General features: G+C 38.0%; 1 protein-coding gene across 1 annotated transcript in view; it reads left to right on the forward strand.

Annotated features, from left to right (window-relative positions):
* NPAS3 (neuronal PAS domain protein 3) overlaps positions 1-17,393 on the forward strand; it is a 30,956-nt gene extending 13,563 nt beyond the window's left edge. Inside the window, exons 3-5 of the mRNA XM_010081773.1 lie at positions 8,944-9,091; positions 12,240-12,355; positions 15,066-17,393. Of these exons, the coding sequence (XP_010080075.1) occupies positions 8,944-9,091; positions 12,240-12,355; positions 15,066-16,375 (1,574 nt within the window). The 3' untranslated portion in view covers positions 16,376-17,393. The remainder of the gene's footprint in view (positions 1-8,943; positions 9,092-12,239; positions 12,356-15,065) is intronic.
* The last annotated feature ends 3,050 nt before the right edge of the window (positions 17,394-20,443 follow it).

A 20,443-nucleotide genomic window follows, 5' to 3' on the forward strand; every position in this document is an offset into this window, starting at 1 on the left:
TGCAGAGTTTTGCCATCTGTAGCTTAGCAATATACAGTTATATTGCAAGATGCCTCAGATATAGCATGCATCAATAATCCTTTAACTTAATTCCTGATACTATTTCATCTTCAAATTAAATATAATACAATACTGATCAGTACATTCCCATTTCAGTTTGTAGGCTCTCCATTGTAAGTCTTCCACAGCACATAGTCAGTTGAAATTTATACCTAAACTCTTCTCCTATTTTTACATTGAAAATGCATATAGTAGCAGCTGTATAAGTGCAGCTACTGCATTAAGGGCCTATAGAGTGAAGGCTGAACTCTGACTTCTGCTGGGAACCTCTGGTTTCCCAGTTACTCCCTTAATAGTTTTCTTTATTTTTTTTAAGTCTCTTTGTGCTCAAAATTTCCAACTCCAAAGACAAATTTATACTTTGATATTATTCTTGTGATAGATTACAGAAGCACATGATAAATTGCAAAGCCATGGGAATAAAAGGTTTTACTGTGCACCTCCAGCAGCTTCGCCTTCACTCTGTCCACTAAGCTATTTCTGCGGTGACTTTTGCTACCTAATGTAAATGCATGCCACTTTAAAAATGAAAGGGAAACGTACTTCAGCCACATATCTTTTTATGTTCATTGTTGAGGTTCGCTCCAAGATTACTGAGACCAAAAGCGTTCATCACCTTGTAGCCTAAGTCAGAAACCGTGTAGGTCCGTTGAAAATCCAAGGACAGAGTAAGGATTTTGTTTGTAGTTTACTAGGCTGTGAAATGCTCCATCCTAAAATGTCACTATGTGAAGGTATGAAGAAACTATAGCAGATCTTTTCAGAGTTTTAGAAATACATTAGTGCTACTGTTTTTTTTCTCTTCTTTTTATATTTCAGAGGTCTGGACAGATAACCTTGTGTCTCTGAGGGAGACAGTTTTCAAAGACAGAAGGATATGAAAATAGTATCAGTAAAATGTAGTATCAGATATGTGATGGTGTGGCATACAGGTCTTATTAGCACTCATTTGAAAAAACCTGCATAAATCACTTGTGGCTTTGCCATCCATGAGTGATGTGGCCAGTTGGTTTTGATGTCTGATAACTTATAAAGCACGTGGGCTGGTGTCTGGGACTTTGGCTCAGTGGGCTTTTGAGAATGCCTTGCTGAACATCTGAAGCCTTTGTACCCAGTGTCCACAGATGGCTAGGTGTTGGTTCTGAGATCATAAGATGCTTAATTATTCAGTAGTTCATCTATTTTTATTTTACAAGGGATGTGTTGTTTTTTTTTCTTAGTGCTAAGGTAGCTAAGCTGTCTTTCTAAGGCTTGTGGAGAAAGGTGTAAAGTTTTGTTTTCTTTTTTTTTTTTACAAGTCATCTGGTATACAGGGACAATTGCTTTAAAAATGTTTAATGTAGTTTACTGACAAATGTGAGATAGTGATGAATCTTTGTGGTGGTTAGAAGGGTGTTTGAACATTCAGTTGTGCCATGCCACCATGACACTGTGCTGTGGATCCCTTTCTTCTAGAGATTAGGCTGAGAAAACCACTCATTTAACTCAGTTCAAGTACCCAAATAGGGACTCTTATCCCAGAAATTAAAGCAGTTTAAAGGGACAGTATCCTCTCCTTTGAAGCAGTCCATCTTTAACCTATAAAATTCAAAAAGAAAATTGTTATTGCTGCCAATCTGCTTCTGTGTTTTTATCAGCTTCTATGAAACGTCTGTCTCCTTTGCTGTTTGTAGGAGATACACCTGTGTGTAGTCTGCTGGTACATTTGTCATGGAAAGGGTTATGTTCTAAAGTCATTAATCTTACGTAGGTTATCATATGATGGACGTTAATATTAGTGGAGAGATGGAGGACAGATTTAAGTTTCTTAAGCAAGCAGGGCCAAATTTCTCCTCTGATGTTGCGTTTTAGCAGCTGAGGGCAAAATTTGTATCTGGGATTTCATTTTCCCCTCCAGTTTGAACAGAGATAGCTCATTAATGATAATGGAAGTTCTGTCTGAAGTTGGTTTTCAAAGCAGGCTTGAGTTTCTAAAGGACCATTTCAATATTAACAGAAGGAAATCGCTTTATGGCAGGGGAGGCAGACAACTCATGAGAGAAAAGAAAAGTTACGAGAGAGAAAAGAAAACCTAGAGAATCCTAGGTAGACAAATCTAGTGTTCATTTTTCAATCCAGTTTATCATTAATTAAACTTAGTTTATTTACATAATTTCTATCTATAGAAACAACAGAAAAGTTTTCTGATATGCATGCTTCCATGGAAGAGTGCATCTAGTGATACATTGGATTATATAATTCTGTCATTACATTTGATCAATGTCTACATAATGTTAAAAATAAACATCTTACCTAACGTTATATATTCTTGTTAATAGTTATTGTTAAGCATGATTTTTAAATTGCTGTTTTAAATGATGGACCATAGGCAAATTGTATGTTATAAGCACCATGAAAGGGAGAGGGGAAGAAAAGTGTCTCTGTTGTTCAGGTAGGAGGTGATTATTCATACCTAGTCCTGGGAAATACTTTTTTTTTTTCTGCTTTTGCTGGTTTTTAATAAATTTGTACTGCTGCTGTGAATTGAAGTAAACTGATGACATAGTGTTAATTCGAAATAAAACATCCTCCTGGTCCTTATCTGAGATAATCTGGAATCAAATGAAGGCAGAACCTCTAGCAACAGCTACGAATTTTCAGAAGGATGGAGTACCACTGTCCTGGGATTAGGACAGGAAACAAAACCCATGAATGTTTTCCCAAACTGTTTTCACTATTTAGAGTTACTTTTCTTCCCTGTCTGGACATGTGGTATGACAGACTTTTCTTAGTGTATTTTGCAAGTGAGACCTTGAGCTACAAACTTCGATCCTAATGTGAATCCACATTTTTGTAACAGTTTGACTCAGACTGCTTTTAACATCTGCTTTTCTGTAAAGTGTGGCAGAAGAAAATATTGCATAGTTTTTAAAGATTCTAAAGCTTTACTTTTTTTCTAAAAGGTTGATTAAGGCTTTTTTTTTTTCCCTGTAAAGTTGTTGGTCCTTACTTTTGCCTAATTTGTCAGGTATTAAAGTATATAACATCCCTACACTGGAAGATTAAACAATATTCCATATTGGATAAGTAAGCAACAGATCAATGGCCACACTTAGCATTTTCAGAGTGACGGTATATGCTTAAAAGAAATATCGCAGGTGAATGAAGAAGTTGGGTTGGGGTGTTTGAGTAACAGTGGGGTACAGTTTTCTTTCATGAATGTGAACTGCTACTTCCTATTTGACTTTGGAAAAGATGAATTTATGTTTAGAGGTCCACAGTTATTACTGTCTAACATTCATATCATGATAGCAGCCAAGGTCTTGGTCAGTATTATTGACACAACACACTGCATTCTACACAAACCTAAAAAAGATGTTCTCTGTCCATCACTCAGGGCTTTCTCCTGACATGTGGCATGAGTAAAACGCGCCTATCTAAAGTGTCACAGAACCAATATTTTTCTAAACAATTATCATTTTTCTATTTTGCTTAAGAGAACTCTGTGTAGATACGGTGAGTCACACAGGGCTGGTAAGCAACTCTCTGCAATGAGGGGAGTTAGAGCAAAGTGACGCATGGGGACTTAAGTGATGGGAAAGTGGCATTCTTCCCCAAGCAATCTGCTGTGGAGGCCACACTTTTGGCCCAGTGGGTAAAGAATGCATTTGTACACTGTTCTGGTTTACATCCCCTCCTCCTCACCCCACCCTATGTCAGAAATCCAAGAGATGTTATATAGATGGCACACGTTTGTTCACAGAATGTCTACAGGTCTCCTATCATCTTGCTCATAATTCTGTTTAAGTAACAAACATCATTTAACATTGCTAAATATGGCTCAGTACTTTTTTTTCATTGCTAAAATGCAATTTGTGGATACCTACTATTTAAAACATCTAACTCACTAATTGCAAAATCTATAGAGAAGTCCTTACAACATCAAAGGCTCACTTGATCCTCAGAGCTGTTGTAAATGAAAAACTGTCTCTGTTACAAGCAAATAAGGCACTTAATGCACTGTTTCTGGCTGTGATGCTATTTTTCCTGTGGGTTTTGAAAATGACCTTCCTGTAAGCATCAAGGACTGTAACTTTTCAGATAAAGAAACTTGTTCTTGTTTTAAGTCTATGCCAGGTTCATTCCCCTATAGCCCACAGTTTTCAAAAGCAGAAGAAAAAGTAATCCAGAATTAAAAAAATAAAACCCCCTCTGTTTCCAGAATGAAGTTACCCTGTCAGCTTGCCTTGGGCCTTAGGTGGAGAAGTGGAGATTAAAGAGTCAGTATTCCTTTTCATGTTTCGTCTGCCAGTTTTGTGAATGTAGAAAGAGTACTTGTGGCTGCAGCTAAGTATCCAACTATGGTATTAAGTATGGCTTTTTTGTCCTTATGCAGTAAATTTAAAATATTCTTATAAGTTTATCACAAGAGGAATTCAGTATCAATACCATCCAGTCATTGATAAAGGTATTTCAAGGGGAAGGGTAAATAGCACAGCAGATGTAACCTCAATATTTTTACCAATTATAAAAGCCTCTTTGTGAAGCTGTGTGAATATGTAAGATGATCTCATCATTTCCTATTTACTCAATACTTACCTGAATACACAATATAGTGTAGCTTTTAAATGCATATGCACATGGGTAAAATGTCCCTTTGTAAGACACTTTGCTAAAAGACTGCTTTTGATACACAATTTCTTCATCTCCTCTTCAAACTGAATTAAGCTACTTCCTTCTTTTAAAACACAACTCACTATTTAGAAGCTTTGGCTTTGATTTCTCAGAACAGCCTTACCGGAAGAAACTATGTTCTTTTTCTTTTTGTAAACATATTTCTGAAGACAAACTTGTACTCATTTATTTTTATTTTCTAACAGAAATAGGTTTCTGCAAAGAACACTGACTGTTTCTTCTTCTTCTTCTCCCCCCTCCTTCACTACACTGCTACAAGAATATTGCTGTGCACAAAGCTACCAAGGAAAACTGAAATCCCTCTGTTGGGAACTGTGTACATAGCAATATATTCATATTTCAACAAATAAGTGAGATTTTTTTTTTTTTTTAGTTCTTAGTATGGTATACTGTGCATTTCTTGCATGCTAACCACTGAATTAAAATTGAGTAACTACGTAACATTTCAGCAAACTTTAGTCAAGTTTAGCATCCACCATTTTAGGGAATATATCTGTGCAGCTAATGTAAAGATCACCAGTTTAAAATATTAACCCTCAAGTGTTCCCTTTGATTAAAGGGTTTATATATATGTGTGTATATATATAACTGTATTTGTCATCCTACTCCTAATATTTAAGATTTGTTTCATTCTCCTATTCACAGTCAGACTAACTGTAAAGATTGTTCCTGACGACTATTAAGCTGAAATCCAGTGTTAGAAAGAGTTCTCTGTACTTCCACACAATATGGCTTAGCAACAAGGCCTTTTTTTTTCCTCTTTCGTTCAAATGTGTATCTCCCATTAACATTTTGGAGACTTGTGCATTGGTTAGCAGAAGAAACTAAGCCTGTAAGAGAAGTCACCTCCCCTGCTATTCTTACAAATGGACTGATACACCCAATCCTGCAATGTCATGTAACTTCAGTCACACAAGCCATCCCGCCGATGTGGTCACAAGTCTTAGTTTCCCCCATACTGCATTGCCTGCCAGACTGTGTACTTCATGTATTGTACAAACAGAAATTTAAAAATTTTGCATTTCTCAGTGTACAAAAATAAGGGTGCTAAGGGTAGACTAATTCTTTATTTTAATTTCTTCTCAAAATCAGTAACTTTACTAATGGACTCCCTGTACCTGCAGACTGAAGATCCTCAAAATGAAACTGGACTTTGCTCAGTAATACTAGGTTATCAATAAACCAGATGGATTTCCTTTCCTGATATTTCCTTCTAGTTGCTTATTTTCTCAAAATTCTCATCTAATTTCTAAGTTTCAGCTTGGCAATGCCAACAGTTAAAAAATACAGTAAATTAGAAAACATTTCAATTTTTTTTCATTCTTTCTCTTTCATCACATTGAGGAATTTCTTCCCAGGCTATAGTATGAGATTTCAGAACTGGCTTGGGGGTGTCTAATGCACTCTCAAAGGATGTAAGAACCAGATTTAGCAGTACAGCACAGCTGGTCTACTGGAGAATCTCTTTACAGAGAGAATTTTTATATTGAATCGTGGGATTCCCTTCAGAGCATGGTCCACAAATCTCTCATATGAAATGTGCTTTAGACGGATGCAGGAAGGAAAATCCTGTGTATAATATATCTGAGCTGGCCAAATAGAGAGTGGGAATTTGCAGCTAGATGAACTTCATGGAAAGCTCATTTTCAATACAGTATTTAAAATATTCTTTGGATGTATAGTTATTTGTGATCCTGAGCTCTGACTGTAGATGGTTTGTATGTGACTCTGATGCACTGAAATATTTTTCTTGAAAAAGCAAGCACCGTTTTCCTTCAGAAATAACTTACAAGTTTTTAATTTCCCCCTTTTTTCCATAGTTCTGAAATGAATGCTCTGTTCAGCTCATGACATAGACTTTTCCAGTGTTGCAACAACCAATATGAAAGGTACTGAAGGAAGAAGGACTTGTCTAGGATGAAATGGACTGAAAGAGCAGTGTGCTCTTCAGTCACAGGCTAGGGACTCATCTGCTACCTTCACTTTCAAATGTGTATGTGGGCAGTTGTGAGGATTCATCCTTTGGTGTTTGTATAGCATGATAAGCTCCTCAGATAAAAACTGTTATAAAGAAGGCAACAGTATAATTAGTAGATTTAAGTGCAGATAGATTTTGCTAGTTTCTGAACAAACCTGTGGGTGTTCAGGTTTCCATGAAGGAGCCAATATCACTCCAGATTTCCGGACATATCAGTTTTACTGTCAGCTGTAAGCAGAGTATTTTGAATGTCCTATTTTACTGAAATGGAAAAGTTTGCCATAATCAAAACTTACAGCAGTACTTTTCTTCCCTTATTCTTCATAACTGATAAAGTTAGGCTAATTTATGTGAGATTGTTTTCTAAAGTGACATACAACATTGGTTCGACAGAAATGCAGTTGTTCGTATTTTATCTTTATTCTGCTGTCTAATGAGGTTTTGAAGCCAGTCATTATCATAGCAGAACATTTAGAGCTTGGAATACAAAAGTAAAAATTTAGGGAAACTTATGGATCTCTGCTAGAAACAAACCTAAGTTAACTAGAGGTTACTGAAAAACAACAGGACCCAGATCATAAATATTTGTTCATATTACAGCTGAACCTAACTTGAACTTTACATTCACATTACATTGCACTTTTTTTCCATGCATTTTTTGATTCAGTAGTTGCAAAATTGGAGTGGGGATTGGGGGATCCCTCCAAGGTAAGAAAGCATCTGTGTTTGTATGGCTGCCTTTGTAAATATCTTTTTCTGTAGGTATCTGCTGTACACAGATTTAGATATAGATACATTCCGATGTATAATTAGGGGTATAGACATTTGGTTAACTTGAAAGCTCCGAAGTGTCATTTGTCACATTTATGGTAGAAACTTTAACTGCCTTAAATACTTATTCTTTTCCAAAGTGACTTTTTTCTTTTCCCTCTACAAAAAAAAATCAAAATGTACTTCATGAAACTATTGTATATGAAGCACTTATTAGCCGTAATTAAATGGACAATATGAATTTACTACGTCTTTAGGACTCTGGCTTGTTCTGGTTTAGAGCAAGATGATTAATGCAAATACATATTACTTGAGATAACCATTTAGCAGCTAATTTAGCCAAATTTATTACAGCAGTTAGAGGTTTTTCATTTTAGCAGACGGAGACAAGGACATGACAAAAGCAGAAGGTGTATATGAATGCACACTGCCCTCTAGTGCACGAAGCTTACGAAGCTTTGTAGGATTAGTGAGAAATGCAGAGGAGAGAAAGTGCTCCAGTAACAATAGTACCCAGATTTTGTATACTTTAGGTTTTCTTTAAAACCGTACTGCTCCCTTCCACTGACAGATTTGCATTTCATCCCCTTCTCCTGACACTGAAGCATCAGATACAAGCCAAATCCGTTTCAACTTGGTAATGTTTTGGCTGAAGTATTACTTTAAACATCTGTATTTTTAAGCCTTCTTTTTTGTGAGCATTTAATAACACCATTTCACATTACTGATTGCTTTTACTTGTTTGTCTGTTTCCTAGCCTATTTCAAACATTGGAGAGAGCTGTTACTCTTTGGCTGTAACCAAGCCACTCTGTGCCTCCTTTAGGCCTCTTTCTCAGTCTGTTGGTGGATTTACTTTGCTCTGATAGAAAGTAAATTCTCCCAAGACTTTCCCCCACTGACCAGTGGAGATTTGGTTCATCTGAGAACTGTAAATTCTGTTTGACAAGATCAAAGAAAGAGATGTATGAGTTCAGTGGTTGATATCACCCGCAATAAGGAGAAATGATCAAAGCAGCAGGGGTAGAGTATCTTCCCAAACCTTTCAAATATCCAGAATCTCAAAGAGGTCTACCTAGGAGCAATGAATAAATCACATCTAAATTTCCCTCTTTTTTTCCCTTCTCTTTTTTTACACTTTGACATTGAGCACATTGAAAATGTCCACACAGCAATAAGTATTCTGTGAACCAAAGAGATTTGTAGTTCTTTTTACTTTTCTTCTTCCACTAGAGTTTCCAAAAGCAAATTAAAATCATACTTTATAAACTTGTAAAACATACAGCTTGTTATACTGAACTTCAGATCCTGTTTGTCATCTCCCTGGCATGCTGCTTTAAAGCTAAAGGAAGCCAAGTAACTTCTGCTCATACTTGTGGCATGTTGTACAATAAAGATAATTTTGCCACAGTTCTAACATGCACTATATCTTCCTTCTGTTTTGTTTATATTTTTTGCCAGTGCTGAATAAGGGTCAATGCGTAACAAAGTATTACCGCTGGATGCAGAAGAACGGAGGTTATATCTGGATACAGTCTAGTGCAACCATAGCTGTCAATGCCAAGAATGCAAGTGAGAAGAATATCATCTGGGTCAATTACCTTCTTAGGTAGGTCTTCCAGTCACTTCTCTCACTTGAACTGCTGTCTCTGTTGCTTGTCTGTTGGTGAGAGTTTTAGGGAAGAAACAATTGCCTACTAGAGAAAGTTAAGGAAAAGAACTTTTCATAAGGTCCACCTCAAAAAAAGTGCCATTTCATTATATTTATTGAGACATCTGTCACATCTCAGTACACTGGAATATTCTTGAATTATTATGCTGCCTTAGTCTTCAGATAAACCTTCCACCATTTTATTGCATGCCTCCACTGCCCTGAAATCTGCTCAGCCTGAGCTCAAAGATAAAAATGATCCACACCAAATTTCAGTAGTTGTGTTATAAAATCTGGTGTGAAGTGTTGAGCACTGGTTTATTCGGTTATTGAAAATGCATAGAAGTAAACTTCGGGAGTGCTACAAAAAGGTCTCTCTGAAAGGTGTTTGCCAGTTCACTCCAGAGAGAGAAATTTTCTCGGGAGAAAAGCCTTTAAATAATATGTTGCTCCTGTAACCATCAGGCAGTGTTCACACTGAAAAATGTAAAATAGGATTTTAAAATTAAAGTAGCAATTAAAACTATTTTAAACTATTAGAACTATTTTAAACAGAAATAGTAGTAATATCTTGAATGAAAGGCTGTTCCCTGAGAAATTCTGTTTTACCAAAGCCCAAGTATCTTTAAAGTACTGGTTTCTGAGCTCAAGGGAAGACGAGGAGTCACTGAGAGACAGTGAATTATAAACCTGACCTTTCGCATCCGAAAATACCTTTCAACACATTCTGTTTTGTGAAAATGTTCAACAACATTGGGGGATTTTCTGTTTCATTCCAGAGCAGAACAAACAAACAAATAAAATTTGAAACCTTGAGATTGTCATGAAATGCAATTGTCATTTTCTGGCCTGTTCTCCTTTTAAGTTGCTTGTCATGGTTTGTTACATTCCCTTTGATGCCATGAGAGTTCAAAGTGATGTCTAGGGGTTAGACTGACTTATTATGCCAAGTCCAGCAAGCCTTGAAGAGACTGTGCCTGGCTATGCTTACATGTTGAGATACTTTTGATTCCCCTTTAGGGGAAGAGAAGGAAGCAACCTTTGGCAGGAGAGCATTGAGGGATACTGTGGGAAACCTTCCATGGCAGTGGAGTATTCATTGGGGTTTGCATGTTTCTGTGCTGCTATGATTGAGCATGGGCATTTCTGAATATATCCTTAATCTGCTACTTTTTAATCTTTTTTTGCAAGAGTGAGGCAGAATGCAGCATTTCAAGAGGTCAGCTGAAGCCTGCCAGTTCTGAACTGGAAGTAAATCTTCACTGCTCCAGCCCTAACAGGGCTTCAATATGCCCAGAAATGTGCTCGTATTATAGCTGGAAAAAATAAGAATTATGAACAGTTGCCTCAGTCCCCACTGCTGCTTTCCAGCCAATAGGTGAACCTAGCCCACAAACATCCCACAAAATTTTTTTTCTGTAGGAACAGAATATACTTAAGAAAAAAAAGAAAAGCAGTGTGGTCTTCCCTAAGTGTCCTCCCAGAGTTTGGGAGTTCTACTGCATTCCCTTCACCGGTCTGCTAGAGAAAGATTAACTTCTCCACTGAATCAGTATTTTTAATTTAGATTTCTTCTAGTACTGGAATCCACAAAAGATACAAATGTCAAAATAATATTTTAATGACAGATCAAGGCAAAATTAGGTCTACTCTTAACAGGTATTGATCTGTATAGGTTTCTATGCATTAGAAAGTATGATTCAGCTGTCTGTAAAAGGATAGACTAATTCTAGTGACAGGGAGAATTAATGCCATTCTTGTTCTAGCAACTTGTTGTTCACAGTGTGAAAGTCCTCAAACATCTTTTGCTTGAAGGGAGCAAATTTGAGGACTGCCCTGGGATGAAACAGAATAAAGTCACTTTGTCAGGACAAAACCATAAAGAAGACAATCATAAGAATGGCATTTCAGTGTGAACTATGTGAACTCTGAATTTTCACAGTACACTGTAATAGGCTGAATATGGGCACACTGTCATTGGGATAGTGTGTCAGTCACCTCCAGTGCTCCCTCATATTGATCTATGCAGGACTGCAGATTTTTTGCTCTGTCATCGGGCTGGAATTTGAACTGCATAGAAATGCTCACCTATTGAAAAATTATTAAAGACTTTATTTATTTTCAACATTCCTATGCCACTTATGTCTAGCTGCTTCTGTTACCCTGCTTTTGCATGGATTTGGGAAAGGATCAAATTTTTTAAAGGTACAAACCAAGAAGAAGAATAGGGTTGGGTTGTTGGGGTTTTTTTCTCTGGTAGCGTAGCTTTTTTACATTGCAGTCATGTTCATTACTAACAAGTCACAGGTGAGCACCACATGAGCAGATGAAGATATGATTATAATGGGTGTGTTGACAGTTCTTTATCCCTAACATATGCATCTTAACATGCACATGTGCATCTGTCATATAGTTAGAGTGGAGTTTTTTTGGTTTCTTCGTGATGTGGACACGTGTGTGCAGTGTTTAAAAATTAGATAACCTTTTTAAACTATTTTTTTGCCAAATTCTTTTGAGCAGTGGTCATTTTCTCTAGCCCTATCTGAGCACCTTCTTACTAACTTTATGTATGGTCTGCTTGATTAAAGTGTGGAAAACAGGAATGTTGAGAAAAACAAGTATTGAAAGGGCTCTGGCAAAGCTGATAGAGAACATTGTTACAGAGATAACTCTAATAGACATTGCCAGTGGGATAGAAACAGATTGGAAAAGTTAAAACACCCTTTACGTCCTTCCAGGCACAGTAATGGGATCAAAATCGAGGTATTTTGTTGCTGGATGATTACACAGTGTAGCTTTACTGTTAGATATCATACAAGCCATGGCGTCCCACTTCAGTAAGAATGCTTTGATAGCTCTAAAACTTCACTAGAATCAAATGAGTTTTAGTACCTGGTCAATATAAGTATTTGACAGCAGTATCAAAATAAACCTTCATAAAATCTCTGCTGTGAAGCTCTGAGAAACTGAAAATGTATGTTTCTGTGTTTGCTCTGCTATTCTTGCTATTTATGTTCTTTGTTCCTGAACTTTGATATGAAAAGAGGGAAAAACCATGGAACTGTAAATAATCCAATTGTGTTTGTATTTGCTGTCTCCTCTTCAGTAACCCGGAGTACAAGGACACTCCAATGGATATTGCACAACTTCCTCATCTGCCAGAGAAAACCTCAGAATCCTCAGAGACCTCCGACTCGGAATCTGATTCAAAGGACAACTCAGGTAACACACATGGTATGCCTTTACACCCACAAAAGGTTCATATCATGAGAGCCACATGGCTTGCTTTCCAGTTGTGTTTGCTTCTCAAAGATTGGTCAATTATAACAAGAAAATAAATCCTTTAAAATTAAATTGAAAAACACTAGTAAAATCTTTCAATGACCTCAGCATTTCCACAGTATCTCCATTTCCTCAATGTTTCTCTTCACTTTGTGAATGCATCCTTGCCTACATTGCACTGAACTAAATATTTGATTTCCAAGCTAAGCTTCATGAACAAGTACTGTGCCTTGTGCAGACGACCTGGACTTATAACTGTTGAATATAATTCTAGTTCTTATCTTTCCAGATTAGGCATACGTTCTGTAGATAAATCTCTACTGTAAATCTTTATGACCCTTTTTCCTGTGTAAATACATTTTTGAGGAGTCTCACTGGGGGGCAGTGAAGATTGCAAAATTTGAGGGTTTTCTTGGGTTAAAAGAATTATATTTTATTAGAAGGTATGGGTTCAAACACTTGTTTCTAAGGTCTTTAAGTATGGGACTTCAGCTTTTTTTTAAAAGCTAAATGTACTTGTCAAACTCAATGTGTGTATTAGTCCTACCAATGGTCCAGTGCACAGATGGTTCACACATTCCCCATCAGTTCTAAAAGTGGTTACCTAGGTACAGGTACAGATCATCTGGCTTTGAAAGAAGCATGGTTTCCTGTGGCCCAAGAACTAAGGATGTCACTTTGCTGTAGTATGTGAGATATCTATCTGATTTTTCTCTCGTGTCTGTGATAACAACCAAAAAAAATCTGGAGAAAATGGATCATAGTAACAGAAATCAACCAAATGCAACAAGAGGATCAAGCCTTAGTGTTATATGATATGGCTATTCTCTTTCATCTTTTGCCTTTATTTGTTCTCCTTTGACAGCTTGGTTTGATGGTTTAAGTCAACATTAGGCACACATGCACACTTGTTGCCTACCATCATTGGGAATCTCTTCACCCATTCCCAGTGCTTCCTTTATGCTGTCTTGTTCCTAAATAGCTTAGTAACACATGTGTGGAGAACAGTTTGCATTTCTCATGCACACTCTAGGTTTCTCCAGGTGAGAAAAGAGAGTATTCTTCAAAGGTGCACAGATGTGTACGGCTCAGAAAGAGGTGTGTGGGAGACTTGGAAGACAGCAGAGGCAGGAGGGTGTTTCTTACAAAAGAATTAAATGGAAATGCCAAAGGACGTGAAATCAGAACAGCATCTTGGAAGAAACCGACAAGTTCGGTTCAATCTCTGATAAAATCCCAGGCAAATTTTGTGCAGCTTTAGCCTACCTTACCCTAAACCCACTCTTGAGCAGCTAGAAACCCTGTCCTCAAAAGAAAGCATCTTCAAAATAAGAAAAAAAAATTGTAGGACAAATTTAGCCCTAGATGGAACAAAAAGCAGGAAGAGATCTAGGGGTTTGTGGCTGTTACTTCACTTCTGTGGGTTTTATTTTTCAAAAGGGGAGGTCTCTGCTGCTGATGGCTCAAGCAAATGTCCTGCTAAGTGACTTGTGAAGTTCATTGCCCTGAATCCTCAGGCAGCATTCCTGTCAAGCCCACCTTCTCCAGCACTTCTGGGAAACTGTTTGGTATTGACATGGCTCCAGGGGTAACCAGTCTTTAGAGGAAAGCTGGCCCTTCCCCTCTCCACCTAAAATGAGTATATTGAAAAGGGTAGTACTTGGCTCTGATGAGTGAAAAAACATCTTTTATTTCCCAACAAAAGATTTCTGGCTGGTCTGTGAAAGACAGGGTCTCCTGAAGCCTTTCATGACCCTTTCAATCACAGTATGATAATGGAGAGTATTCATTCTCAAAGCTGCTTTGGCTGTCTGAGTCCAGTGGGCTAGAGTGTTTATCTCATCTGTATTAGAATTAGGTAAAAATCTAAAACACAACGAAATTAATTCAGGCAAGAAGAGTGACAGCTTCTCAGTGCTGTAGCTGGGCTATTTTCAATGGCCCTTAGATGATTTTGATCAATCAAGAATTTAATTCACTCCCTGAATTTTTTTTTCTGTGTTTTGTTTTTTTTTTTTTAATGTGTTGCCCTTCAGGGGAATATGAGAAGGCAGTCTAGCAATGTAACAAAATTGTTATAACTGGTTTATTCATTCAGATTTATACACATATGACCTGCTTCTCCTCTCACACGGGAGGATATTAGCAGTAATTCCATTGAAGTTAGAGACGGTATGCCACTTTGAAAGTGGCAATGGTGAGAAGAAAATTAGATGAGAGGACTAGAATCTTCATTAGTTAATAGTGCTACACCTGGATGCCTGCCCACTGCAGGAGAACACGCATGTGAAAGAACAATCACCAGAACATAAGAACAATGACCAGAACATAACGATCATAATGGGATTGTTCACTGACTCCTCTTTGGATGACACGGCTACAATGCCGTTGTGCTCACAGTTGTCAAAATGATGAAAAGGCCCCCCTCAATCAAGGTGCAGGCCATATAGCAATCCTGAGTCAGAGAGATTCATGGTGACCAAAACTCTCCCAACACAACATTGCAAAAAACTGTGGCTCTGCAGAAGATAACACCTTTTGCCAGAAAGTTTTACAGCAATCAAATCTCATTAGTAGGCAGAATCTGGACTGGGGTTATAATATTATGTTCCTGTTGTTAATGGTTTATTTCACTTTCCTTTTGTTCCAGAGGACAATGAGAACTCAAAGTCAGATGAGAAAGGAAACCAGTCAGAAAACAGTGAAGACCCTGAATCTGACAGGAAAAAGTCAGGAAATCAGTCAGATAATGAAATGAACTGTAATGATGATGGGAACAGCTCCAGCAACCAGGACAGCAGGGACAGTGATGACAGCTTTGAAAACTCTGACTTCGAGAATCAAAAGGCCCCTGAGGACAGTTTTGGCACTCTTGGCTCTATGCAGATCAAGGTGGAGCGCTATGTTGAGAGTGAGTCAGACTTGCGTTTGCAGAACTGTGAGTCGCTGACCTCGGACAGTGCCAAGGACTCAGACAGTGCAGGGGAAGTAAATGCCCAGTCTTCCAGCAAACATCAAAAGAGGAAGAAGAGGAGAAAAAAGCAAAAGGGAGGCAGCATGACTCGGAGAAGGCTGTCAAGCACCTCAAGTCCAAATGGACTTGACTCAGCTTTGGTGGACCAACCCCAGCTGCTCTCATCGCCAAACAGTGCCTCAGTGCTCAAAATTAAAACAGAAATCTCAGAACCTATCAATTTTGATAATGATAGCAGTATTTGGAATTACCCACCCAACAGGGAAATCTCAAGGAATGAATCACCCTACAGTATGACCAAGCCCCCCAGCTCTGAGCACTTCCCTTCCCCCCAAGCCAGCAGTAGTTTACATGTCTCCATTCCAGACTCCGTTCTCACCCCACCAGGGGCTGAAAATACTGCCAGCCGTAAAACTCAGTTCAGCACCTCATCCAACTCAGCCTTGGCTCCTGTGTCCTCTGACCCTTTGTCACCCCCACTTTCAGCATCTCCACGGGACAAACATCCAGGAGGTCCCACAACTTCCAACTCTTTGTTGTACACTGGGGATCTGGAAGCCCTTCAGAGGTTACAAGCAGGCAATGTGGTGCTTCCTTTGGTTCACAGGGTAACAGGAACCCTTGCTGCGACCAGCACTGCTGCTCAGAGGGTCTACACCACTGGCACTATTCGGTATGCTCCAGCTGAAGTTACTTTAGCCATGCAGGGCAACCTCCTCCCCAACACCCATGCTGTTAACTTTGTTGACGTTAACAGCCCCAGCTTTGGTCTGGATCCTAAAACACCGATGGAAATGCTCTATCACCACGTTCACCGACTCAATATGTCGGGACCGTTTGGAAGTGCTGTGAGCGGGGCCAGTCTGACCCAAATGCCTGCAGGGAACGTGTTCACAACTGCCGAAGGACTTTTTTCCACTCTTCCATTTCCTGTGTACAGCAATGGCATTCACACTACACAGACTCTGGAACGGAAAGAGGATTGAAATATGACCACATACTGTGTTCAGTGTTATACTCTGAGGCATAGACTATGTTTTAATTTAGACCTTTAATTCTAGCACTTTGAATTTGAGCAGGTCAGCTTATTCTCTCAATATGATGGTCCCCATTTCATTCCCTTTCTCTTTAACTTGACTTATTCTTTAATGTAAAGATATTTTTTTATTTTTGCCCTCAGAGAGTTGAAGTACCAGTTGCCTGCCATTTTGTCTTCTTCTAAGATGTGTGTTTTTTCCTTTGCATCTTTATTAAGATGCCTTTAATATGTGTATGCCTCTGCCATGGAATACTCAGTGTTGTGGTAAAGAGATTTTAAAGTGACAACCATTGGTTTTACTTCAAAATGATCTTGATATGATCAAGATTAAAAGAGACAAGCATAAACAATGTGCCCTGTTTGACTAAGTCAAATGAAAAGGGGTTTTTGTTCCTAATTCCTTTAAAAATAGGGGATAGTATTTTAGAATTTTATGCAGAGTTTAATTCTCTTTTTATGGTTAAGATTTTCTTACTTGCACATAAAATAATTTGGGTTCTTAAAAAGTTAATTTCTGGCCTGTGACTAGAATGTTAAAAAGTTGGACTAAATGTTAATTACTGAAACTTTAACTTAATTTCTAAAACCATGGTGCTATCATTTATTAATCTGTAATGTCTTCATACAATATGCAGCTTGTGGGCTGGGTTTTTTGGAAAGAATGTGTTCCGTACTGGTTTATAGTTGGGTGCTGCAGTCTCCTTGGTTAGTTAAGATAAAAGCCCTCATTAACATTTGCTGCAGGACTTAAAATGTTTTACCTCCAAACTAACAAGCATAGCCTCACAACAAATTTAAATGGGTCAGGAAGCCTTTTTCAAAAAGCGCTTAAAAACAAAAAACTCAATTTAATTGACGCGAGGAGCAGTTTCTTAGGTGCATATTGTTTTGCTTTATTTTTTTCTCAGTGTAACTGAGGCTAATTTTACAATGTCAAATAACACTTCGGAGTAAAAAAAAAAAAACAGAAGAACTATTTAACAAGTTTTGTTTTGTTTTCATTTAATATTATAGAGGGAAGGTTGTAAATTTCTTTTTGTTCTCTGATTTGGGTATTTTTTGTTGTTTTTTCCTTATTTCTAGTGTTGAAACCAATAAGTTTTAAAACTAAAGAATGGGTTAATAAGCTTGAAATAGATAACTACAACCGAAAACTGCACATTAAGGAAAAGAAAAGAAATCTCCTATTTTGTCTTTGTTGCCAGAAATCACAGTGTAGTGTCAAACACTCCAAATGACTGTCAAATATAAATTCTTCTTCCACTCCATCTTTGGCAGCTGTTTGTTAAGGCATCTAATAACAGATGTGAGAACTGTAATGTGTACAATGTGTAAGTGTCCTTGGCTGTCAGTCCCATTGCAGTTTCAATGTGTGTTACTATATGCAGTATATACTAAGCTAATGTAGTTGTTTTGTCCTTTGTCTTCTCTGTGCTTTATCTCTAGTCCGGAGTGGTAAAGTCCCATTCCTGCAGTCCTAGTGAACCAGTGATTCTTGGGGGTTAGTGGTTTTTGTGTGGTGGCCTTCCTCTGTAATGTCACCTTATGCTGCTTCCACTGTCTGTATACCTTTTAATTTCTGCTGTTGCTTTGCTGTTGTGTATTCTCAAACTTCTCTCTGCCCCTTCCTCTCTCCCCGCCCCCTCCACACTTTCTCCCCCCTCTCTTTCTCTCGCTCCCTCGTTCTCTCTTCTTCACTCTCAGAGATAAAAGACTCTTAACTAGCTCAAGGTTAATGGAGCCATTTTTTCCCACAGAGGAATTCTGGGTATGACTTACTCTTCCGGTGTACCCCACAATGCACTACAGAGTAATGCTCAGATATATTAAGCAAATTGACGCCATATAGCCTCAGTTGTTAACATTCCCAGAGTCCCTTGTGCGCGAACTGTAAGCAGAGGGTGCATTTCTTTGGTTTTCTCCCAGGTAGGCTGGCGGCGTAATACGTAGAGCAATTACCAGTGAGATAGGAAATGCTTTCAAAGGTTGACCAGAGTTGTTTAAAAAGGAAACTGAGCTTAGAATTGTCATAAATATTTGCTTATGTGTGCAATGCTAATATATTAACTCAGCCATCCTTTGAATTTTTGATCACTCACTGCGTTGAGTCAATTCCTGCGGTAGCTTTGAATTTGAGAAGTAGATCCAAGCCACAGTGGAGTAATAGCGAAAAAGGAATTGGACACCACAAATTTAATTAATGAGCTTTTAAAGGTTCCATTGGAAGGGTTTAAGTAGGTCTGAAAAAGGCAAGAAAGCTGATTGGGAAATTCAAAGTTTAATTTTGGAAGCTCTACTCTAGCTGTGGAACAATCAAAGGAGTGCACCTATCAGCTACAAAGAACAGCTAGACAGCTGTTGTTGTTTTGGGTTTTTTTTATAAATGTTTCTGTGTTGTGTCAAAATGATTTCTGGTGATTTAAACTAACAGATAATCACAGCTGCTGTCTAAATCCATAGTGTTTAAAATTACAAAATGAAAAAAAAACTTCATTACCTGTGAAGACTGTGTCTGTGTTTTTAACTATTTCTTGTACAAATATATGAAATCTTTTATGAGGAGACTGGTGCCAAGTAGCTGAATAATGGGAAAGGGATTCTGTTCGTATAAATCTTAGCAGTGTTACCAACTCTACAATATAAAAAAAATTAAAATGTTAAAAAGTTACAGCTATGGTACATTTATTTTGTGTTAAGCTAACCGAATCTAACTTCTTGAGTGCCTGGCTTATTTGAAACATTTTTTTCATTGATCATTGATAATGCTGCAAATCAGAAATGTACATACTTCATTTACAACAGGGTTCTTTTTATACTTTTGTAGATTCTCATACATGTCATACATGGTTGTCTTTATGTAACTTAATTTTTTTTCATCCCGCAGGTGCCATTTTCATAATAAACTTCTCTTGGATTTGTTACTATCTGGCATCATTTCTTTTACATATGACCATCCTGACTAATGAATGCTAGTAGTATTTGTTTGAGCAGGTATTTCTTAATTGTTTTGTTTAAAAAAAAAAATCTAAGAGGATAAAGCTAGATTTTATTAATGCTTGTGAAATGAAGAAAAGAAGCTGTCAAGATGTAGGTTAAGAATGCTAATCCAAATACTACAACAAACTTGCCACCATCCTAAATTCTCAGCTACCCCAACTCATTGTCATATTGAGCATTTTTATGCACATTATCAAAGCTGAATAATGGACCTGCAACATTAACCACTATAGAAAGTGTGCATTTTATTTTTATTAATGCACACTGGAAGAGGTCAGCTTTTGTACATTATTCATTTAAAACGCACTTTATATTTTCATTTTTGTACTCTACAATGTTACAGTGAAACTCTTCAGTCACATTATATCCTACCTAGGCTGCTGATTCTTTTAAATGTGTACTTTCTTTCTCCAGACTGGCAACATGTAAATTGTTGGTGTCGTGTGGCTAGACTTCCTGCCTTACAAACTTGAGGACAGAAACATTTACCAGTGTAGAAAAGACAAGGCAAAAAGCCTTGACCTCACAACTGAAGGGGAAAAAAGTCAAATACAGTTTTGATTACGCAGACATCCACACACAGTGGTTGACCCTAAAAAGGGAACAGCCGTCAGCAATTATGCCTGAAAAATGTTCTGAAAAAAGGCCCAGAGCAAGTATATTTGGTCTCTGCTGTGAAAAGCAGGGAGAAACTGTGCTACAGGAGATGCTGCCCCAGGTCCCATGGCTGCATGCTGACTCTGGTGGTGGCTGCTGCACACGTGAGGAGGGGCTGGGTCGTGGCAGGGGAGGGGGACAGGGGTCTTCTCACCCACTGCTCACACAGTGTCTGCGTTTCTCCTTCATTCATTGGCTTTCTTTATGGTGCCTCCCCCACCTGTGACAAAGATTTCCAGATTCCATACTTTGTTCTGTTATTGCTGAGTATGCAATCTCTAAGAACACAAATTTGGGGCATGTAAAATCGAGACAGCGCTGCACACAGCCAAAATCTGTAAGCAACTTTGAATGGACAAAT

The sequence above is a fragment of the Pterocles gutturalis genome, unplaced genomic scaffold (assembly GCF_000699245.1).
Source record: "Pterocles gutturalis isolate BGI_N339 unplaced genomic scaffold, ASM69924v1 scaffold49219, whole genome shotgun sequence".
NCBI lineage: Eukaryota > Metazoa > Chordata > Aves > Pterocliformes > Pteroclidae > Pterocles > Pterocles gutturalis.